Below are 17,294 nucleotides of genomic sequence, written 5' to 3' on the forward strand. Positions count from 1 at the left end.
GGAGGACAGTAAGTACATGACACAATGATACACATATACCGTAAGATTTTTTTAAATTATTATTTTCTATTTTTAATCATGTGTATCTGTATGTGGGTCTATTCACAGGAGTGCACTGGATGCCCTGGAGCTGGAATTACAGGTGTTTTAGTCACCTGACGTGGATGCTGGGAACCAAGCTAGGGTCCTCGGGAAGAGTGGTACAGGCTCTTAACCACTGAGCCATCTCTTAAGCCCTTTACTATAGGACTTCTTTTCCTTTTTCTTTCTTTTTTGCATTCATTTAGTGTGTGTATTTGAATGCACCAATGCCAAGGTTCACATGTAGAGGTCAGAGGACAACTTAAGTTGACTCTGTTGTCGTGGAATTCAGGGATTGAGTTCAGCTTGACAAGATGAACCCTCTTGTCTGACCTTTGTTTTATTTTGTTCTTGTTTTTCTGAGACAGGGTCTCTCTATAGCCCTGGAACCTGCTCTGTGCCAGACTGTTTCAGACTCAGGGATTCACCTACCTCTGCCTCTTGTGTGCTGGGATCAAAGGCGTGTACCACCTTGCCTGGCTGTTTTATTTTTAAGGCAGGGTTTTGCTATGTAGCCCCAGGTTAAACTCAGTCTTGAGTTATAACTTCTTTGTCTCTCAAGTGCTATTATTGTAGGCAAATACAACCACATCATAAGATTGAGAGATCTGGGGCTGCTCCTCCGGGGAATTTGAGTTTGATTCCTAGTATCTCCAAGGCAGCTAACAGCCATTTATATCCCCAGTTCCAGGGGATCTAATACCCTCTTCTGGCCACCACAGGTATCAGGTACACAAGTAGTATGTAGACATACATTCAGACAAAAATACATAAAAATTTTTAAAAGGTGAGCAGTCTCAATACTGGAGTAATTAGAGATTGCCTCATGGCAGAAGTATAGATTTGAGACCATCCTTAGAAATCAGTAGAATTAGCCAGGCGTTGGTGGCGCACGCCTTCAATCCCAGCACTCGGGAGGCAGAGGCAGGTGGATCTCTGAGAGTTCGAGGCCAGCCCGGTCTATAGAGCGAGTTCCAGGACAGCCTCCAAAACAATACAGTGAAACCCTGTCTCAAAAAACCAAAAAAAAAAAAAAAAAAAGAAAGAAAGAAAGAAAGAAATCAGTAGAATTGAAATTGGCACAGAGACAAGCGGATTATTTTAGGATGGTACAAAGACACAGTGTGCCTGTGAGTATATTTCAGATGTGTGGGTTTCTGAGAGCCCGAAGAGAGAGTCATTCTGGAGCTGTAGGTGATTGTGAGCCTCCCAGTGTGATGCTGGGAACCAAACTCAGGTCCTGGAAAGCAGCTGACCCATGTTTCTACCCTCTGCAGTAACTTTTAAAGGAGGGACAATAGACTAATACCACCAGTGTACAGTTAGTTTTCAAAAATACTTAGAAAAACAATTTAAAACATAGATTAAAATAACATTACAGAAGTTTTCAAGTGCCAAACCAGTAAATATGAACTTTTAAAATTTTCTAGGTAAGTAGAGAGCTTGAGAAAGTTCTCACTGTGGTTTTTTGTTTGTTTTGTTTTGTTTTGAGCAAGGTCTTCTGGGGACTAGGTGGTGTTTAAAAACATCAAGAGGGGACAGGAAAGGGAAGGAGAGGGGAAGCGATGGGAGAGGGAAAGTGGGGAAAAGGGAGAGAGATGGGAGGTGGGCAAAGTCTTAAAGGGGAAGCAAATGTACACAGGGTGCTCTTAGTGACTGCAGCTGAGGACATATCCTGTCAGGACCCCCAAGGGCAGGCCAGCACAGATGCCTGAAAATTAACACTGGGAGATAGCTCGATCAATAAAATGCTTGACAACCTTAGTGTGGGCCCCAGAAGTTATGCCAAAAAAAAAGCTGAATGCATGCTGTACTTACGATCCCGTCACTGGAGAGTGGAGACTGGTATCCCTGAGGCTCATTGGCCAACCAGACTAGCCTGCTCAGCAAGCTCCTGGCCTGTTAGTAATCCTTTATTGAAAAACAAGGTGTATATAGCACTCAAACACCCAAGATTGCCCTCTGATTCGTGATCGTGCATGTGTGCTCGCCCCCCCCCACACACACCTTCTCCATTCTAAGTTTAATTTGAAATGAAAATGAGCAGTGTATCCTTAAATAGAATATGTTTCAAAAAGCAAAGATTTTGAGAGGATAACTGATTTCGGTGTTTCAAATCCTCAGCAGGATTTTACCTATGATTATAATTGAGGAAAAAGAGAGGTGGAAAGTAAGTTAGAAAACAGGAATTTAGTAAGTTGTAGAGTAGAGCCAACAATTGCCTTCAGTGCTCTCCACTGTGCTTTATGCCAAAGACTTTTCTTCTAATCTTGGCTAGGCTATGCATCTCACTAAAGATGAGATACAACCAGGCGTGGTGATGCTTGTTCAATCCCAGCTACACAGGAGGATTCTGAGTTGTGGCCAGTTTGGCAATTTATGAAGACTCATATTTAAAAAAATGAAGAAGGTTGGGCATGGTGGCTTACACCTTTAACCTTGTACTTGAGAGGCAGAGGCTGGACAGTCTCTGAGTTCAAGGCCAGTGTGACCTACGCAGCAAGTTTGAGAACAGCCAGGACTAGTAGAGAGATCCAGCCTCGATGATGGTGAGCCCATAGGATGGCTCAGTTGGTAGACATGGTTGTTACCAAACTTGATAGCCCGAGTTCAATTCCCAGGGCCCCATGAAATGGAAGGAAAGAATTTCCAAAGGTTGCCCTCTGACCTCTACATTTGTGTTGTAGCATGTACATGCCTATGTACTTAAACCTACACATAATGAGTAAAACATAATTCCTAGCTGACCTGGAACTTGCTCTCTACACCAAGCTGGCCAGTAAAAACCATTTTCAACAATTAAAAGATGAAAATGTAGTGCAGGGCTGGGGATATAGCTCAGTGGCACTTGTCTAGTATCATGAGGTCCTGGGTTCAGTAAAAACACAGCAAAACAGATGTGGGAGTGACGGAGAAGGATGATGAGCTCGGTGTGGAAGAGTGCTTGCTGCTGAGCCTCACAAGCTGAGTTCAGTGAGCTCAGAACCCAAGATGGTGGAAGGAGAGCACCAACTCCCACACGCTGTTGTCTGACCTGCCAAAGTGTGCATGCTCACCCACACAAATAAATGTAAGAAGTGAGGGCAGCATAGTAGTCAAGACCTGTGACTCCAGGCGAGGAAGGCGGGGCAGAGATGGCTCAAGATCCAGGCCAGCCTGCACTTTGTGGTAAGTAGCAGGGCAGCAGGGTTTCGTTAACAAGAGTCTGAAAACCAGAAAGGGAAGAGTAAGTTGTCATTGTTAGGGTTTACTGGCCTGTGATAGATTGACATTCTCTATCCCCAAAACAGTGTGAGTATCACAAGTTAGGGCTGAAAGAGCTCAGTCACACCAACCCTCCATCCAGGTCCCTGAAGAAATACCACTTTGTTTGGTTTTTTTTTTTTTTTTTTTTTTTCTAGACAGGATCTCTCTGGGCTTTGGAGGCTGTCCTGGAACTAGCTCTTATAGACCCGTCTAGTCTCGAACTCACAGAGATCCGCCTGCCTCTGCCTCTGCCTCCCGAGTGCTGGGATTAAAGGCATGTGCCACCACCGCCCGGCTTAGATGCTTGTTTTTAAGAACTCTGTGTAGAGGCTGGAGAGATGGCTCAGAGGTTAAGAGCACTGGCTACTTTTCCAGAGGTCCTAAATTCAATTCCCGGTAACCACATGGTGGCTCACAATCATCTATAATGAGATCTGGTGCCCTCTTCTGGCATGCAGGTATATGTGCAGGCAGAACACTACATAATAAATTAATAAAAAAAAATCTTCCAAAAAAATTCAGTCTAGGAAAACACAAAAACTTTTTTGTTTGTTTTTTAGAGACAGAGTTTCTCTGTGTAATAGCTCTGGCTGTCCTGGAACTTGATTTGTAGACCAGACTGGCCTCGGCCTCCCAAGTGCTGGGATTAAAGGCATGCGCCACCCCGCCGGGTGAAGAACATCTTAAAATGTATGCTGAGAATATTGTTTTCTTCCCTCCACTCTCTATCATACATCTTTAACAGAGTCCTTGGTGCTCTTACCCAGTCTTCGTATTACAGCGTTTGTAGCCCTACTCCTTTTTCTCTGTCTGGATGCTAAGAGTCTAGGGGATTTGGCAAATCCCTTAGAAGGCTGAGTAATATTTAAGTTTGGCATCATTGCTAGGTTTCTATTGTTGTTGCTTATGTATATATAAAGGTCATCTTGATAGTAGTCTTTGTTGTGATCTATAGTTACCTAATTTGGGTCCTATAAATTCTGTCCAGGGATTTGTTTTGTTTTCTGAGATTTAATAATAATAATAATACAAAACTACCTTGCAACTAAGTGTGGTGGTGCATTCCCATAATCCCAACTTTCAGGAGGCTAAAACAGGAATATGGAGAGTTTGAAGTCAGCCTGAGATACTAGCAATTCTCTTTATCTAAAAAGAGCCCTAAAACTACTCTCCTAAGTGCCCTTATATCCCTCCCTCTCCCCTCTCTCTCTCATTTTTGTTTTGTTTTTTGAGACAGGGTTTCTCTGTATAATAGCCCTGGTTATCCTGGAACTCAATTTGGTAGATCAGGCTGGCCTAGAACTCAGAGATCTGCCTGCCTCTGCCTCCTGAGTATTGGGATTAAAGGCGTATTCTTCACTTTAACCTCTACACTGTGTAGTAGCTACCTTTTCCTCTCTTCTGAAATGAAAAGCTCTTTTTCAAGCCCTGAATTTCTTTTATCATTAGCCTACTGGCAGCGTTGGGTTAGCCTTTAGGTAAAGTGTTAAATGTCTACATGTATTAACATCTGACTTTAAACATTCGTGTAGTCGTGTGTTGATAATAAAAGATACCAGTTGTCCCAGGCATGGATCATAACACCTTACACTTAATTAGGAAGCTATCCTCCATCTCTGTATGTTAGTGATTGTATTGTTAGGGATGTTTGTTTCATTCTGAGGTCCCTTCCAGTTTTCGTGAATTATAAAACAGTGGTGTTCAAAACTGGAGAATTTACCTATTTTACTAGATCTCTTTGATGACCTCTTAATAATTATCCAGAATCCTGTTAATTTAGGTTTTATGGTATGGTTTCCAAAATAATGTACAGAGGACCAACCTACAGTTTACAGTAGGTGAAGAATGAATGTGTTAAACTTAGGTATGTTTAATTTGTAAATTACAACTTAATAAAACTTGCCTTTGGCTCTAAAGACATTTATCTCTTGCCAACTTTATATACAACTTTTTGGTTTTTTTGTTTTTGTTTTTCGAGGCATGGTTTCTCTGTGGCTTTGGAGGCTGTCCAGGAACTAGCTTTTGTAGACCAGGCTGGTCTCAAAGTCACAGAGATCCACCTGCCTCAGGCTCCGGAGTGCTGGGATTAAAGGCATGTGCCACCAACAAGCCTGTTATATACAACTTTTTAATTGCCTTTTTTGTTTTTTTTTTTGTTTTTTGTTTTTTGTTTTTTTTTTTTGTTAGTGGTGTGTTTTGCTTTGGTTTGTTTCTTGACAGTGCTGGGGATTGAACCCAGAACCTTTACCATGCTACACAAGTGCTGTACTGATGAGCTACATCTCTGACCCTCAGGTTTACTATCTCAATCTTACCATCTCAGATGGCCATGAAGTCAAGGATGGCCTTGAATTCTTTATTCTCCTATTTCTCATGTGCTGGAAGAATAGACATGTGTTACCATACCTGGCCTTGGTTTTGCTTAAAAGATAAATTAATTTCTTTCTTTTCTTCTGTCAAAGGAGCTTTGCTTTTTTCTTTTTGAGACAGGCTCTCTTTATTATGTAACTCCACCTGTCCTGAATTCCTTCTGTAGACCAGGCTGGCCTTAAATCCAGAGATCCACCTGTCTCTGCCTTAGTGCTGGGATTTAGGGCATGAGCACCACACCCAATGAGAGGTTTGCTTTAAAGTTTATGGAAAACAGTCATCTCTTCTTCTAGTTTTGTTTATTTTACAATTTAACCTATCCCAGATCATTGGATTATGAATTGTATAGTCCAGACAATAGTATTTTAGGATGCCTCAAATGTTTCAAGAATCTAGACTGTCAATGTATGTCGCATAAATCCTGTTTTAAAAAAAAATTTTATATCATTTCAAAGACCCTGTTAAGTGATCATGGAATAAAATTTTATAAAATGTTTGCAGTCTTGGTTTTATTAGTTTTAGTTTAGTTTTGTTACAAATCAAAGCTTAATTCATTTTAGATTATTGGTATATAGAAAACAGTAGATCCTGGGTTATTTAACACTAGTTTAAATACTACTCAGGTAGGTTATGTTTTGTGTGTGGTTTTTAAATTTATTTTTTGGTGAGTGTCTTGGTGCTCAGGACTGAGTTTAGGAACTTGTGCCTGTTAAACAAATTTATGCCTTTTATACTATATTAAAGCTAAGCCCAAACTGGACAGTGGTGGTGCACACCTTTAATCCCAACACTTGGGAGGCAGAGACAGGTGTATCTCTGAGTTCAAGGCCAACCTGGGCTATAGAGCAAGTTCCAGAACAGGCAGGGCTACATAGAGAAACCCTGTCTCGAGGAAAAAAAAAAAAAAAGGTTAAGCCCATTTTAACTAATGAAGTATTTGGAGTGTAATTATCTTCATTGCTCTCCTTCCCCATTGGACATTAAACCCAAGCTTTGTGCATTAGACAAGCACTCTCCACCCACTCTTCTAGTGAATACCCCCCTTTGTCTTCATGCTGTTGTTTTAAATTTTATTTTCTGTGTATGGGTGTTTTGTCTGCACCACATTACAGTGCTTGTGGAGGCCAGAAGAGGGCATCAGATCCCCTGGAACTGGACTTGCAGCTGGTTGATGGTTGGAATCTAACCCTAGGTGCTCTGGGAGAGCAGCCAAGTACTCTTAACCGCTGAGCCATCGCCCAGTCACTGCCCCATGCTGTTTTCTAAACTAATTCTTACTTGTGCATTGCTATTCTTTATACCTCAGGGACTTAATGTAGTACCACATGTACACTCTCCACTGAGCTATGCTCAGATATTGCATGTAGTATTATATATAATGTTGGTAGTAAACAAGAATTGTCCACTTCATGCCCTTTTCTTTCTTAGTTGAGATATTGAAACTCAAATTACTTAAGTGGTTTTTCCACAATTTCATTTGTGGAATATAGTGAAACTTTTTAGTTTTATGTGTATTTACTTGGATGGTCTAGATTAGTAATTTTCTACCTTGAACTCCAATGTATAAAACACAGTCAAGAGGACCCAGTTCTAAAGCCCTGTTCATTTAGCTTGAATTAGCTTGTCTGTGTATATTTTTTCTTTTTTTTTAATCCCTGGGAGCTTTGGCCCAGGTCTTTACCACTTGGCTAAGTAAGCATTCCATACTACTGAGCTGCATCCCTAACTTCTTTAAAAAAAAAAAAAAAACTTTGTTTCTTGAGTTTATGATTATACAGATTAAGTAGTATATTTATTCATAATATTTTGTCAAACCTAGCAGTAGACCTAGCATGATTCACACATATAAATCCTAGCATTTGGGCTGCAGAGATGTCTCAGGTTAAGGGCCACTGACTGCTCTTCCAGAGGACCCAGGTTCAATTCCCAGCACCCACATAGCAGCTCACAGCTGTCTGTAATTCCAGTTCCAGGGGACCCGACATCCATGGAAAAACACCAATGCACATAAAACTTAAAAAATAGGTAGGTAGGTAGGTAGGTTGATTGATTGATTCATTCATTCATTCATTCATTCATTCATTCAAGCATTTAGGAATCCAGGGCAGAAGAATCCAGGAGGATCCAGATCAGTTTAGGCTATGTAGACCTGAAATTGGAGTTAGAAGTGGTTGTGATCCATCATGCAGGTTTGAGAATTCAAACCCAGAGCCTCTGAAGGAACATCCAGAACTCTTTACTGCTGAGCCATCTCCAGACCCCTAGAGTGCTTGTTTAGCATGCAGAAGATCATTTTACTCCCATACTGGGTAAAGGGTACTAACAACAGTACTAGGCAAGTTTTTCAAAAGTGCTAATAGTGACTAGAGAGTTGCCTCTGCAGCTCAGAGCACTGGCTGCTCTTCTGGAGGGCTAGGTTTGATTCTCAACACCTGCATGGTGGCTCCCACCATCCTAGTAACTCTGGTTCCAGGGGAATCCCTCTTCTGGCCTCTGAAGGCATCAAATGAAAACCTGTACACACTTGCAGACAAAACACCTATACACATAAAATAATTTTGTAAGTGTATACAAAGCAATGAGGACTTTTTGGTTTTATGTTTTTGAGACACAGTCTTACATTGTAGTCCAGACTGAACTAGAGCACAAACATGTAGCAGCTCATGCTGGCCTTGAACATCTGGAGGGCTGACATTGTACTTGTGAGTGACCATTGCAGGCATCAGAATGGTAAAGTCCCTAGTTGTGCTTCAGAGTACCAAAAGACATTGTAGAAATAGGTACACTGTGTATTTCTGTACCCCTGCTGGACAGTTTAAAGTTCCAGAAGTGACTTAAGAGTTATTTGAGGTGTTAAAATATTCCTAAGCGTGTAGTTATGAAAAGAATCCTTGGGGCTTGTGTAATCTTGAGTATATATGTGAAACAAGTTATTACTAAGCAGTTTGTAGGTGATGATTGGTTGGGTTTTAGAAAGTCATGAATCTAAGCTTTCATATCATGAATGTGACTTGACTTTCTTTCACTTGATAGGAAAGAGCTCCTCTTTTTCTGAAGAAAAAGGTGAATCTGAAGATGAGAAGCCGAGGAAAGGAGAAAGACGATCATCCAGGGTTAGACAGGTAATTCAGTCCTAGGTCACAGTTGCTGCTCAATGTGACATTCTGGGTACTTCTGCCATCCTGGGGTCTCTAGATTTCTGGGTAGCTATCTTTCTAATATTACTCTTTGTTGTTGTTGTTGTTTGTTTTTGTTTTTCCAGACAGGGTTTCTCTGTATTGTTTTGGAGGCTGTCCTGGAACTCGCTCTATAAACCAGGCTGGCCTCGAACTCTCAGAGATCCGCCAGCCTCTGCCTCCCGAGAGTTGGGATTAAAGGCGTTGAGACTTCTGAGCAAATATGTACATTTTTAACATTTTGTTTTTGAGACAAAGTCTGCTCTCTGATTTTTCCCAAGTACTAGAGTCACAGACTTGTGCTACCATGCATGCCTGACATGAACGCACTGATATGTGGATTTTAAAAACTTAAATGTGGCCGGGCGCTGGTGGCGCACGCCTTTAATCCCAGCACTCGGGAGGCAGAGGCAGGCGGATCTCTGTGAGTTCGAGGCTGGGCTGGACCAACAGCCTCCAAAACAATACAGAGAAACCCTGTCTCATAAAAACCAAAAAAAAAAACCTTAAATGTGAGGGCTCAGTGAGTAAAGGTGTTCGGTACCTTGATTTCAGTCTCTTAAGACCCTCAGAGTAGAAAAGGAATATCAATTCCCATCATATTGTCCTCTTTATCTCCACACACATAAATAACGTAATTTTTGTTTGTTTGTTTGTTTGTTTTTGTTTTTTGAGACAAGGTTTCTCTGTATTGTTTTGGAGGCTGTCCTGGAACTTGCTCTGTAGACCAGGCTGGCCTCGAACTCACAGAGATCCGCCTGCCTCTGCCTCCCGAGTGCTGGGATTAAAGGTGTGTGCCACCAACGCCCAGCTCCGTAATGTGTGTGTGTGTGTGTATGTGTGTGTGTGTGTGTGCGCGCGCGTGCACGCTGCTTTAATCACAGTGTGACCAAATACCCGACAAGAAAAGGAGGGTTTATTTTCACTTTTAGTGTGAAGGAATACAGGATAGCACAGCAGGTAAGGCATGGTCACAAGAGTGTGAGGTGGCGGCCACATTGTGCCTGTAGTTAGGAAGCAGACAGATGGTAGCAATAGTCCCATTTACATGTCTTATACACCTTAGCAGTCGGCTCCGTAATTTTTAAAAATTAAAAAAAATTAGATATTGAAAGTTAATAGTCTTAAAGGTATAATATGACAAGATATGGCATAATTATTCAATTAAAACTATATGAGTGCATTAATTATAGCTAGTAAGTACATAGAGCAGTTGACGTTAAGGAAGAGCAGTGGGAAAGTGTAGGCATGGCGTAATTGACTGCAGAGACGTGACGTGGAGGGCAGCGGTGCACTGACAGTCTCAGCACTTGGAGACAGGGGCCATCTAAATACAAATAACAATAGGTTAGTTCTTCTCTCTGCTTTCTAGATATTGTTTCCAGATGTTAAAAGTTCAAAAAGGGTCTAGAGAGAAATGGCTCAATGATTAAGAGCACTGGTTGTTCTTATAGAGGACCTGGGTTCAAATCCCAGCACACACACACATACACACACACACACACACACACACACACACACACACACACACACACACACAGTAGTTCACAACCATCCTTAACTCTAATTCTAGGGGATCAGACACCCTCTTCTAACCAGGCACATACATGGAGTAGCCATGTGAAAAATATTCATGCACATGAAAGAAACCTTCAGAAAAATTTAAAGCTAGGGATGGGTGGTGGTGGCATATGCCTTTCATCCCAGCACTCAGGAGGCAGAAGCAGCTCTGTGAGTTCAAGGCTACCCTGGTCTGCACTTAAAACTGCACTTAAAAACCTGTCTCAAAAAACAAAACAAAATAAAAGCTGGGGCCGGAGAGATGGCTTAGCAGTTAAGAGCCCTGTCTGCTTTTCCAGAGGAGTTGAGTTCTAGCTACCCACGTGATAGTTTACAACCATCTGTGGCTTTAGTTCCCACGAGTTGAATGCCCTTTCTGGTACTTGTACTCACATACTCACACATAATAAACTCTTATATGAATAAGTAATAAATCTTTTTAGAATGCATAAAGAGGGACTGAAAGCTAAAGAAACAAGCCGGGAGCAGCTTCACTGTCCTGCTCCTTAGTCTCCTCCACTGTGATTTCCTAGGGAGCCCATGCCAGCAGTGGTTGCTGTCTGTCTCACCTGCTTCTGCGTGCCTGGAAGTGTGTTGCTCAGTTTCTCCTTACCTAAAAGTACCTTAAGAGATGCTCTTTTTCATCTGTTCATTGAGAACAAGTACATTTGAAGCCATTGTATATCTTTTCTTTTAGGCAAGAGCAGCTAAGCTCTCTGAGTACAGCCAGGCTGCTGAGGAGGAAGAGGATCAAGAAACACCATCTAGAAACCTGAGGGTCAGAGTAGATCGAAATTTAAAAATGGAGGAGGAGGAGGAAGAAGAGGAAGAAGATGATGATGAAGAGGAGGAGGAAGAGGTAGATGAGGGACAGAAATCTGGAGAGGCAGAGGCACCAATCCTGAAACAGTTTGAGGATGAAGAAGGGGAAGAAACACTCAGAGCAAAACCAGAACAGGTGGCAGACGAGAAGCCCCAAATCATAACACCCCAGGAAAAGAATGGGTCAGAGAAAGGAGGACGAGTTACAAGATCCCAGGAAGAAACTAGAAGAAGTCACCTGGCCAGACAGCAGCAAGAGAAAGACACACAGGTAGTTTCTCTCCTTCAGGAAGCAAATGAAATAAAGTCTTCCCAAGGCTTGGAGGAAAGATCACAGTCTCCTTCCCCACCTCCACTCTCTGAGGACCTAGAGAAGGCCCCTGTTGTGCTACAGCCAGAGCAAGTGGTCAGTGAAGAGGAAACTCCCCCACCTTTACTTACCAAGGAAGCTTCATCTCCTCCAGCTCATATGCAGCTCCAGGGTGAGGAAGACGTAGAGCCAGTGGGAGGCCCAGCACCCCCTGTCCTCATTCAGTTATCACCTCGTAATACAGAGCCTGAAAGTCGGGAGCTGGTGATGTCTCCACATCCTGTCCAGTTAGTAAGGGGCCTATCTCCTTTGTCAAGTACTCCAGACACCAAAGCAGCATCTCCAGCAGACAGAGTGTCGGATGAGAGCGCCCTGCCTCTGCCTCAGAAAAGCATACAGTCTGAATACTCAGCCCAGAAGGGTCTTGAAACTGAGCCTGAAAAATCTGCTCACCCCCTCCCTCCAAAGGTAGAGGAATTAGCACCCACCAAAGGGACCACTGAGGAACTTGTGAAAAAGCAGTCTTTGGAACAGAAGGAGGGCAGAAGAGCTTCCCACACTCTCTTCCCAGATCATAGTTTGAAACAGTCAGCTGATTCTTCCTCTAGCCGGTCCTCCTCACCTTCATCCTCGAGCTCTAGATCCAGATCTCACTCTCCTGACAGTTCAGCCTCCCACCCGCAGTCATCTCCAAGATCTAAACAGAAAAATGCACCCCAAGCACGAGCTCACACCAACCCTCATGGTAGACCCAAGATGGGCTCCAGGTCAACATCAGAATCCAGGTCACGGTCCCGATCCCGTTCCCGTTCTGCATCAAGCAGCAGCAGAAAAGTGAGTATGGAGACTCCTGCCTCTATCCTAATAGTGTTATAGCCCAGACTCACCTGTGACGACATCTAACAGGAAGAGAGAATCCTCCTTTAGTCTCCACTGTACCTTCCCCTCATTACAGCCATTGGTCATTAGGACCCTGTCCATTCTGAGCCCCTTTGATTACACAGAATAAATCCCTGGGTGGAACTTAGTAAATTTTGTTGAATAAGTAGTTGGAGATCGACAGGCAGTGATGGCGCTCGCCTTTAATCCCAGCACTTAGGAGGCAGAGGCAGGCGGATCTCTTGAGTTCGAGGCCAACCTGGTCTATAAAATGAGTTCCAGGACAGCCAGGACTATTTCACAGAGAAACCCAATTTCGGAAAAAAAAAAAAAAGTAGTAATAGTAATTGGAGATCATTCACTTAAATGGGAGTAGACACAGGAGACAGATCTAGAAGAAGGGCAAGTATTTGTAACCCATGACTGTATTAACACATAGGAATGTAGAGGCTGAAACAGGAATGAAACTCAGTGCCTGTTTGGGCTATATAGGTCTCTTTATCTAAAAACAAAAAGACTCAGAGTATGGATTAGGTGAGCAAAAGCTGGAGAAGCCATTGGTCTCTTAAATATACATCATCATTCATATTCATCTCTACCAAATATTTGCCTTATAAAATAATTTTTCCTTCTGTTTCATTTTGTGTTTTTAGTCTCTGAGCCCTGGAGTCTCCAGAGACAGCAACACCAGCTACACTGAAACCAAAGATCCCTCGTGTGGTCAGGAGGCTGCAGTTTCACCAGGGCCACAGCTGCAGGTCCTTGAGCCAAAGGAGAAGATGACGCCCACATCCTCAGCCTCTGTCCGGGGAAGGCATCTGAGCCAGACTGAGCCAGAGCAGAAGCATGTGACCCAGAGGTTGCAGCCTGAGCAGGTAAGCTGTCACAGCCTCTAGGCCTCATTCCCCACTGTTTAATGTTTTTGAGACAGCACCCTGATTTATAGCCCAGGACAGCCTCAAACTCAAGGTCCTGCCTTGGCCTTCCAAGTGCTGAGATTACAGGTGTGTGCCGCTGCAGCCAGCACATTTGTCTTCAGAGAGTTCCAGGACAGCTAGAGCCACATAATAGACCCTGTCTCGTGTAGCTTTTTTTGCTTTTTTGAGGGGTAGTGGTGGATTTTTTGGGTTTGATTGTTTGTTTTCCCTGAGACAGGGTTTCTTTGTAGTCCTGGCTGGCTTCAAACTTAGAGGTTTACCTGCCTCTGCCTCCCAAGTGCTGGGAATAAAGACATACACAACTGCTGCCCCACTGAGAGACCCTGTCTCAAAAAAAATTATTATTATTATTAATGATGGTGCAGGTCTCTCATCTTCGTACTAAGGAGGATTGCTTTGAATTCATGTCTAATCTGGGCTACATAGTGAGATCCTGTCTCAAAAAAAAAGATCTGTGGGGTACAGAGGTTTGGATGTGTTTGCTCAATTGTAGATTTCGTGCTTAGCAAGCAAGAAGCCTTAGGTTTAATCCCAAGTACCTCACTAGTCTAATAAAATGATTACTAGAATAGAATGTGTCTCTTTGTCGTTGATGCAGTGCTGGGGATGGAACTTGGGGCCTCATACATGTCAGCTATTTCTCCAGCCCCTATAGAAAGCCTTACCTAGTATTAAAAATAGAGCCTTACACATAGTAGGAAAGTAGTAGTATTAATCTATGTCTTTCAAACGTTTTACTTCTTATTTTAAGATAGTGTCTTGCATTCTTCATGCCTTAGCTTTCTGAGTGTTGAGATTACAGGTCTCAGCCGCTGACCCAGCAGAAAGTCTTGAAGAACCTACCCTTAGCCAGGTATGGTGGTTCACATTTTCAGTTCAGGCACTCAGGAGACAGAACTGTATCTGTGAGTTGCAAAACAAGTTCCAAGCCAACCAGAGAATGAGAACCTGCATCAAATAAAAAATTGTTAGGGCAGTGGTGGTGCATGCCTTAACCCCAGCACCAGGTGGGCAGAGGCAGGCAGATCTCTGAGTTCAAGGCCAGCCTGGTCTAAAGAGTTCTAGGACAGCCAGGGCTGCTCAGAGAAACCCTGTCTTAGAAAAGTGAAACTGAAGAGGGAGAAAGAAAAAGACAGACCTTTTGGACAACAGGGGTGTATGCCTAAAGGACTCGGGAGGCAGAGACAGGCGTATTTTTGTGAGTTTGAAGCAACCTGGTCTACAGAGCAGGTTCTAGGACAGCAAGGACTTCACAGATAAACCCTGTCTTGAAACCCCCACACACAAGTACCTCCCATTCCACATTCTAAAATGACAAAGATGGCCATATGTGAATGTCTGTCCTTCCTGTCTTACTAGCTCCAGGTTAAAGAAAGGAACCTAACAGGATTAAATCCTTTGTTTTGTTTGTTTGTGTTCTTCATTAACAGGGGAGCCCAAAGAAGTGTGAAGCTGGAGAGGCAGAGCCACCAGCTGCCACACAGCCTCAAACCTCAGAGATTCAGATCTCTCACCTCCCAGAATCAGAACGGATTCATCACACTGTGTAAGTAAGGCTGTAACAAGAACGACCACTATTGGGTCATTCTTGACTCGCTAGGGCTTCCTTTTAAAGTACAAAGGCAGAGTTTTAATGAACAGAGGCCAGACTTTAGTGTCACTGTGGTAGGGCCCCAACTCCCAGAACATTGAGGTAGTTTGAAAAATATTGATCAGGGCATTAAAAAACATCTGGGCTCTTTGAGCTGAACTAGGCGACTCCTTTAAACAGTAAACACCTGAGTGTAACCCTGAGTTCTGGTTAAGGCAAGGTTGAGGAATCCTAATTCAGTGTTCTAGTCACATTCACCAGGCTCTTACATCTGAGCTACGAACTCACTGTAATAAAGAAAGTTCAGGACCTGGAGAGATGGCTCAGAGGTTAAGAGCACAGACTGCCCTTCCAGAGGTCCTGAGTTCAATTCCCAGCAACCACATGGTGGCTCACAACCATACATATTGAGATCTGGTGCCCTCTTGCGTGCAGACATAAATGGAGGCAGAGTGTTATATTCTTTAAAAAAAAAAAAAAAAGAACAAGAAGCTAGGCATGGTGGTTTGTACCTGTAATCTCATTTGCAAGGCAGGCAAAAGAGGATTAAACTCCAATGGGCTCATTGCAAATTTGACAGCAGCTAGTGAAACTCTGTTGCAAAATAAATAAATAGGCTCATAGAATGCACAGGAGGATGAGACAGGAGAATTGCCACAAGTTCCAGGTCAGACTGGTTGACATGGTGAGTTCCAGGCCAGTGCTGCATATCAAGCCTGTATCTAGGCTGGGCATAATGGCGCACGCCCTTAATCTCAGTACTCAGGAGGCAGACATAGGCAGATTACTGATTTGGAGGTTAGTCTGGTCTATATAAGAAATTATAGAACAGCTAGGGTGACATAGGAAGACCTTGTCTCAGAAAATAAAGAGAATGTCACACAAGCCTGGGTATGGTGGCACAAGCAGAAACTGAGGCAGGAAGATCATGAGTTTAGGGCCAGCCTGGACTACATAGCAGTACCCTGACTATAAAACAAAGCAAAGCCAAAAAGAAGACTAGCCACATAGAGCATGGCTTTCCCTGGTCTCTGCCTGTGACTTTAGTAAGCAGCCTGCCCTAGTCGGTGCTCTAAGAACATGGCACAGCAGATAGGAGGCCTCTCAGGATACTTCATTCTTAGAGTTAATGTGAGCTTCTTAGTGCTTGACATGTAAAAGAAATTATTTACATCTAGTGAATTTTGTAGTTTGATACTCATTACTCTGAGCTTTGTATTGCAAATTAAGTTATTGAAGCAAGACAGGTGTCTCGCGCACAACTGTAACCCCACAATCCCAGTATTGGGGAGGCTGAGGCAGAGCAATTGAAAGCTCAAGGCTAGCCTGGGATAAGTACCAAGACTCTGCCTCACAAAGGAAAAAGCAAAAAAACAGGGCATGGTGGAGCACTCTGGGAAGTGGAGGCAGGAGAATGGAATGTCATCCTTGGCTTCCTAGTAAGTTTCAAGGCCAACCTGCTACGGTGAGATACCCTGTCTTTAAATATATATTTATTTATTTTCTCAGAATTCCTGGCTTCAGCGTCTCAAATTCTCAATAAAAATGAAGTATTAGAATTGTAAAATTGGTTAACTTTAAATTTCAGGAATTCTGTATTGCTTTGGGAAATGTCCTATTGTTCCATAGATGAGTGTGCTTTAATTCTGCTACCAGTAGTATCTCTATATATAATAGTCTGACCATGTACACACTTATAAGAGCTTCCAACTATCTCTTAGCTCTAATTTGGAGGGTGATGGGCAAGCAGCATGATAATCTTATTTCCTGTGACTAATGATAGTTTTGTGCTCTGCCTTTGTAACTTTGCTGTATTTCTTGTTCATATTCTGCTGCCATCTTGTGGCCATTTTTTTTTATTCAGAAACTAGAAGTGTGCTCCTTTTAAAGGGGTAGTTTTTCTGTTGTGAGACAGAGATTCATCATCCTTTGGGGAAGGGTTTTTATCCTGGGACCATAAAATGAAACTAAGGTATTCTGAGTCCCAGTTTATGATAAAGTGGAGCAAAAAGTCTTCCTTTGTCTGTCACTAAACATAATATGGTGTTTCCATTCCATAAAAGCACAGCATGACCTTGCACACTGGCAGTTTAAAGTGGTTGTTCACACCTTGAAAAGCTTACTCTGCACTTTGAGAAGAAGTAGTATCTGCAGAACTTCTTGCACACATTTAAATGGTTAAGTCTGTAAGATTGTAGCGAGAGAGCTGGGTGGTTGTAGCATGCCTTTAGTTCCAGCACTGGAGAAGCCGAGACAGGCAGATTTTTGAGTTCGAGGCCAGCCTGGTCTACAGAACAAGTTCCAGGACAGGCTTCAAAGCT

The 17,294-nt window shown here is 42.8% G+C and overlaps 1 protein-coding gene across 1 annotated transcript in view; it reads left to right on the plus strand.

The window, feature by feature from the left end:
* Acin1 (apoptotic chromatin condensation inducer 1) overlaps window positions 1–17,294 on the plus strand; it is a 42,566-nt gene that overhangs the window by 10,579 nt on the left and 14,693 nt on the right. Inside the window, exons 5-8 of the mRNA XM_040740667.1 lie at window positions 8,731–8,819; window positions 11,131–12,399; window positions 13,098–13,319; window positions 14,813–14,928. Coding sequence (XP_040596601.1) covers window positions 8,731–8,819; window positions 11,131–12,399; window positions 13,098–13,319; window positions 14,813–14,928 — 1,696 coding nt within the window. The remainder of the gene's footprint in view (window positions 1–8,730; window positions 8,820–11,130; window positions 12,400–13,097; window positions 13,320–14,812; window positions 14,929–17,294) is intronic.

This window comes from Mesocricetus auratus, unplaced genomic scaffold, assembly GCF_017639785.1.
Source record: "Mesocricetus auratus isolate SY011 unplaced genomic scaffold, BCM_Maur_2.0 Super-Scaffold_100707, whole genome shotgun sequence".
NCBI classification, from domain to species: Eukaryota; Metazoa; Chordata; class Mammalia; order Rodentia; family Cricetidae; genus Mesocricetus; species Mesocricetus auratus.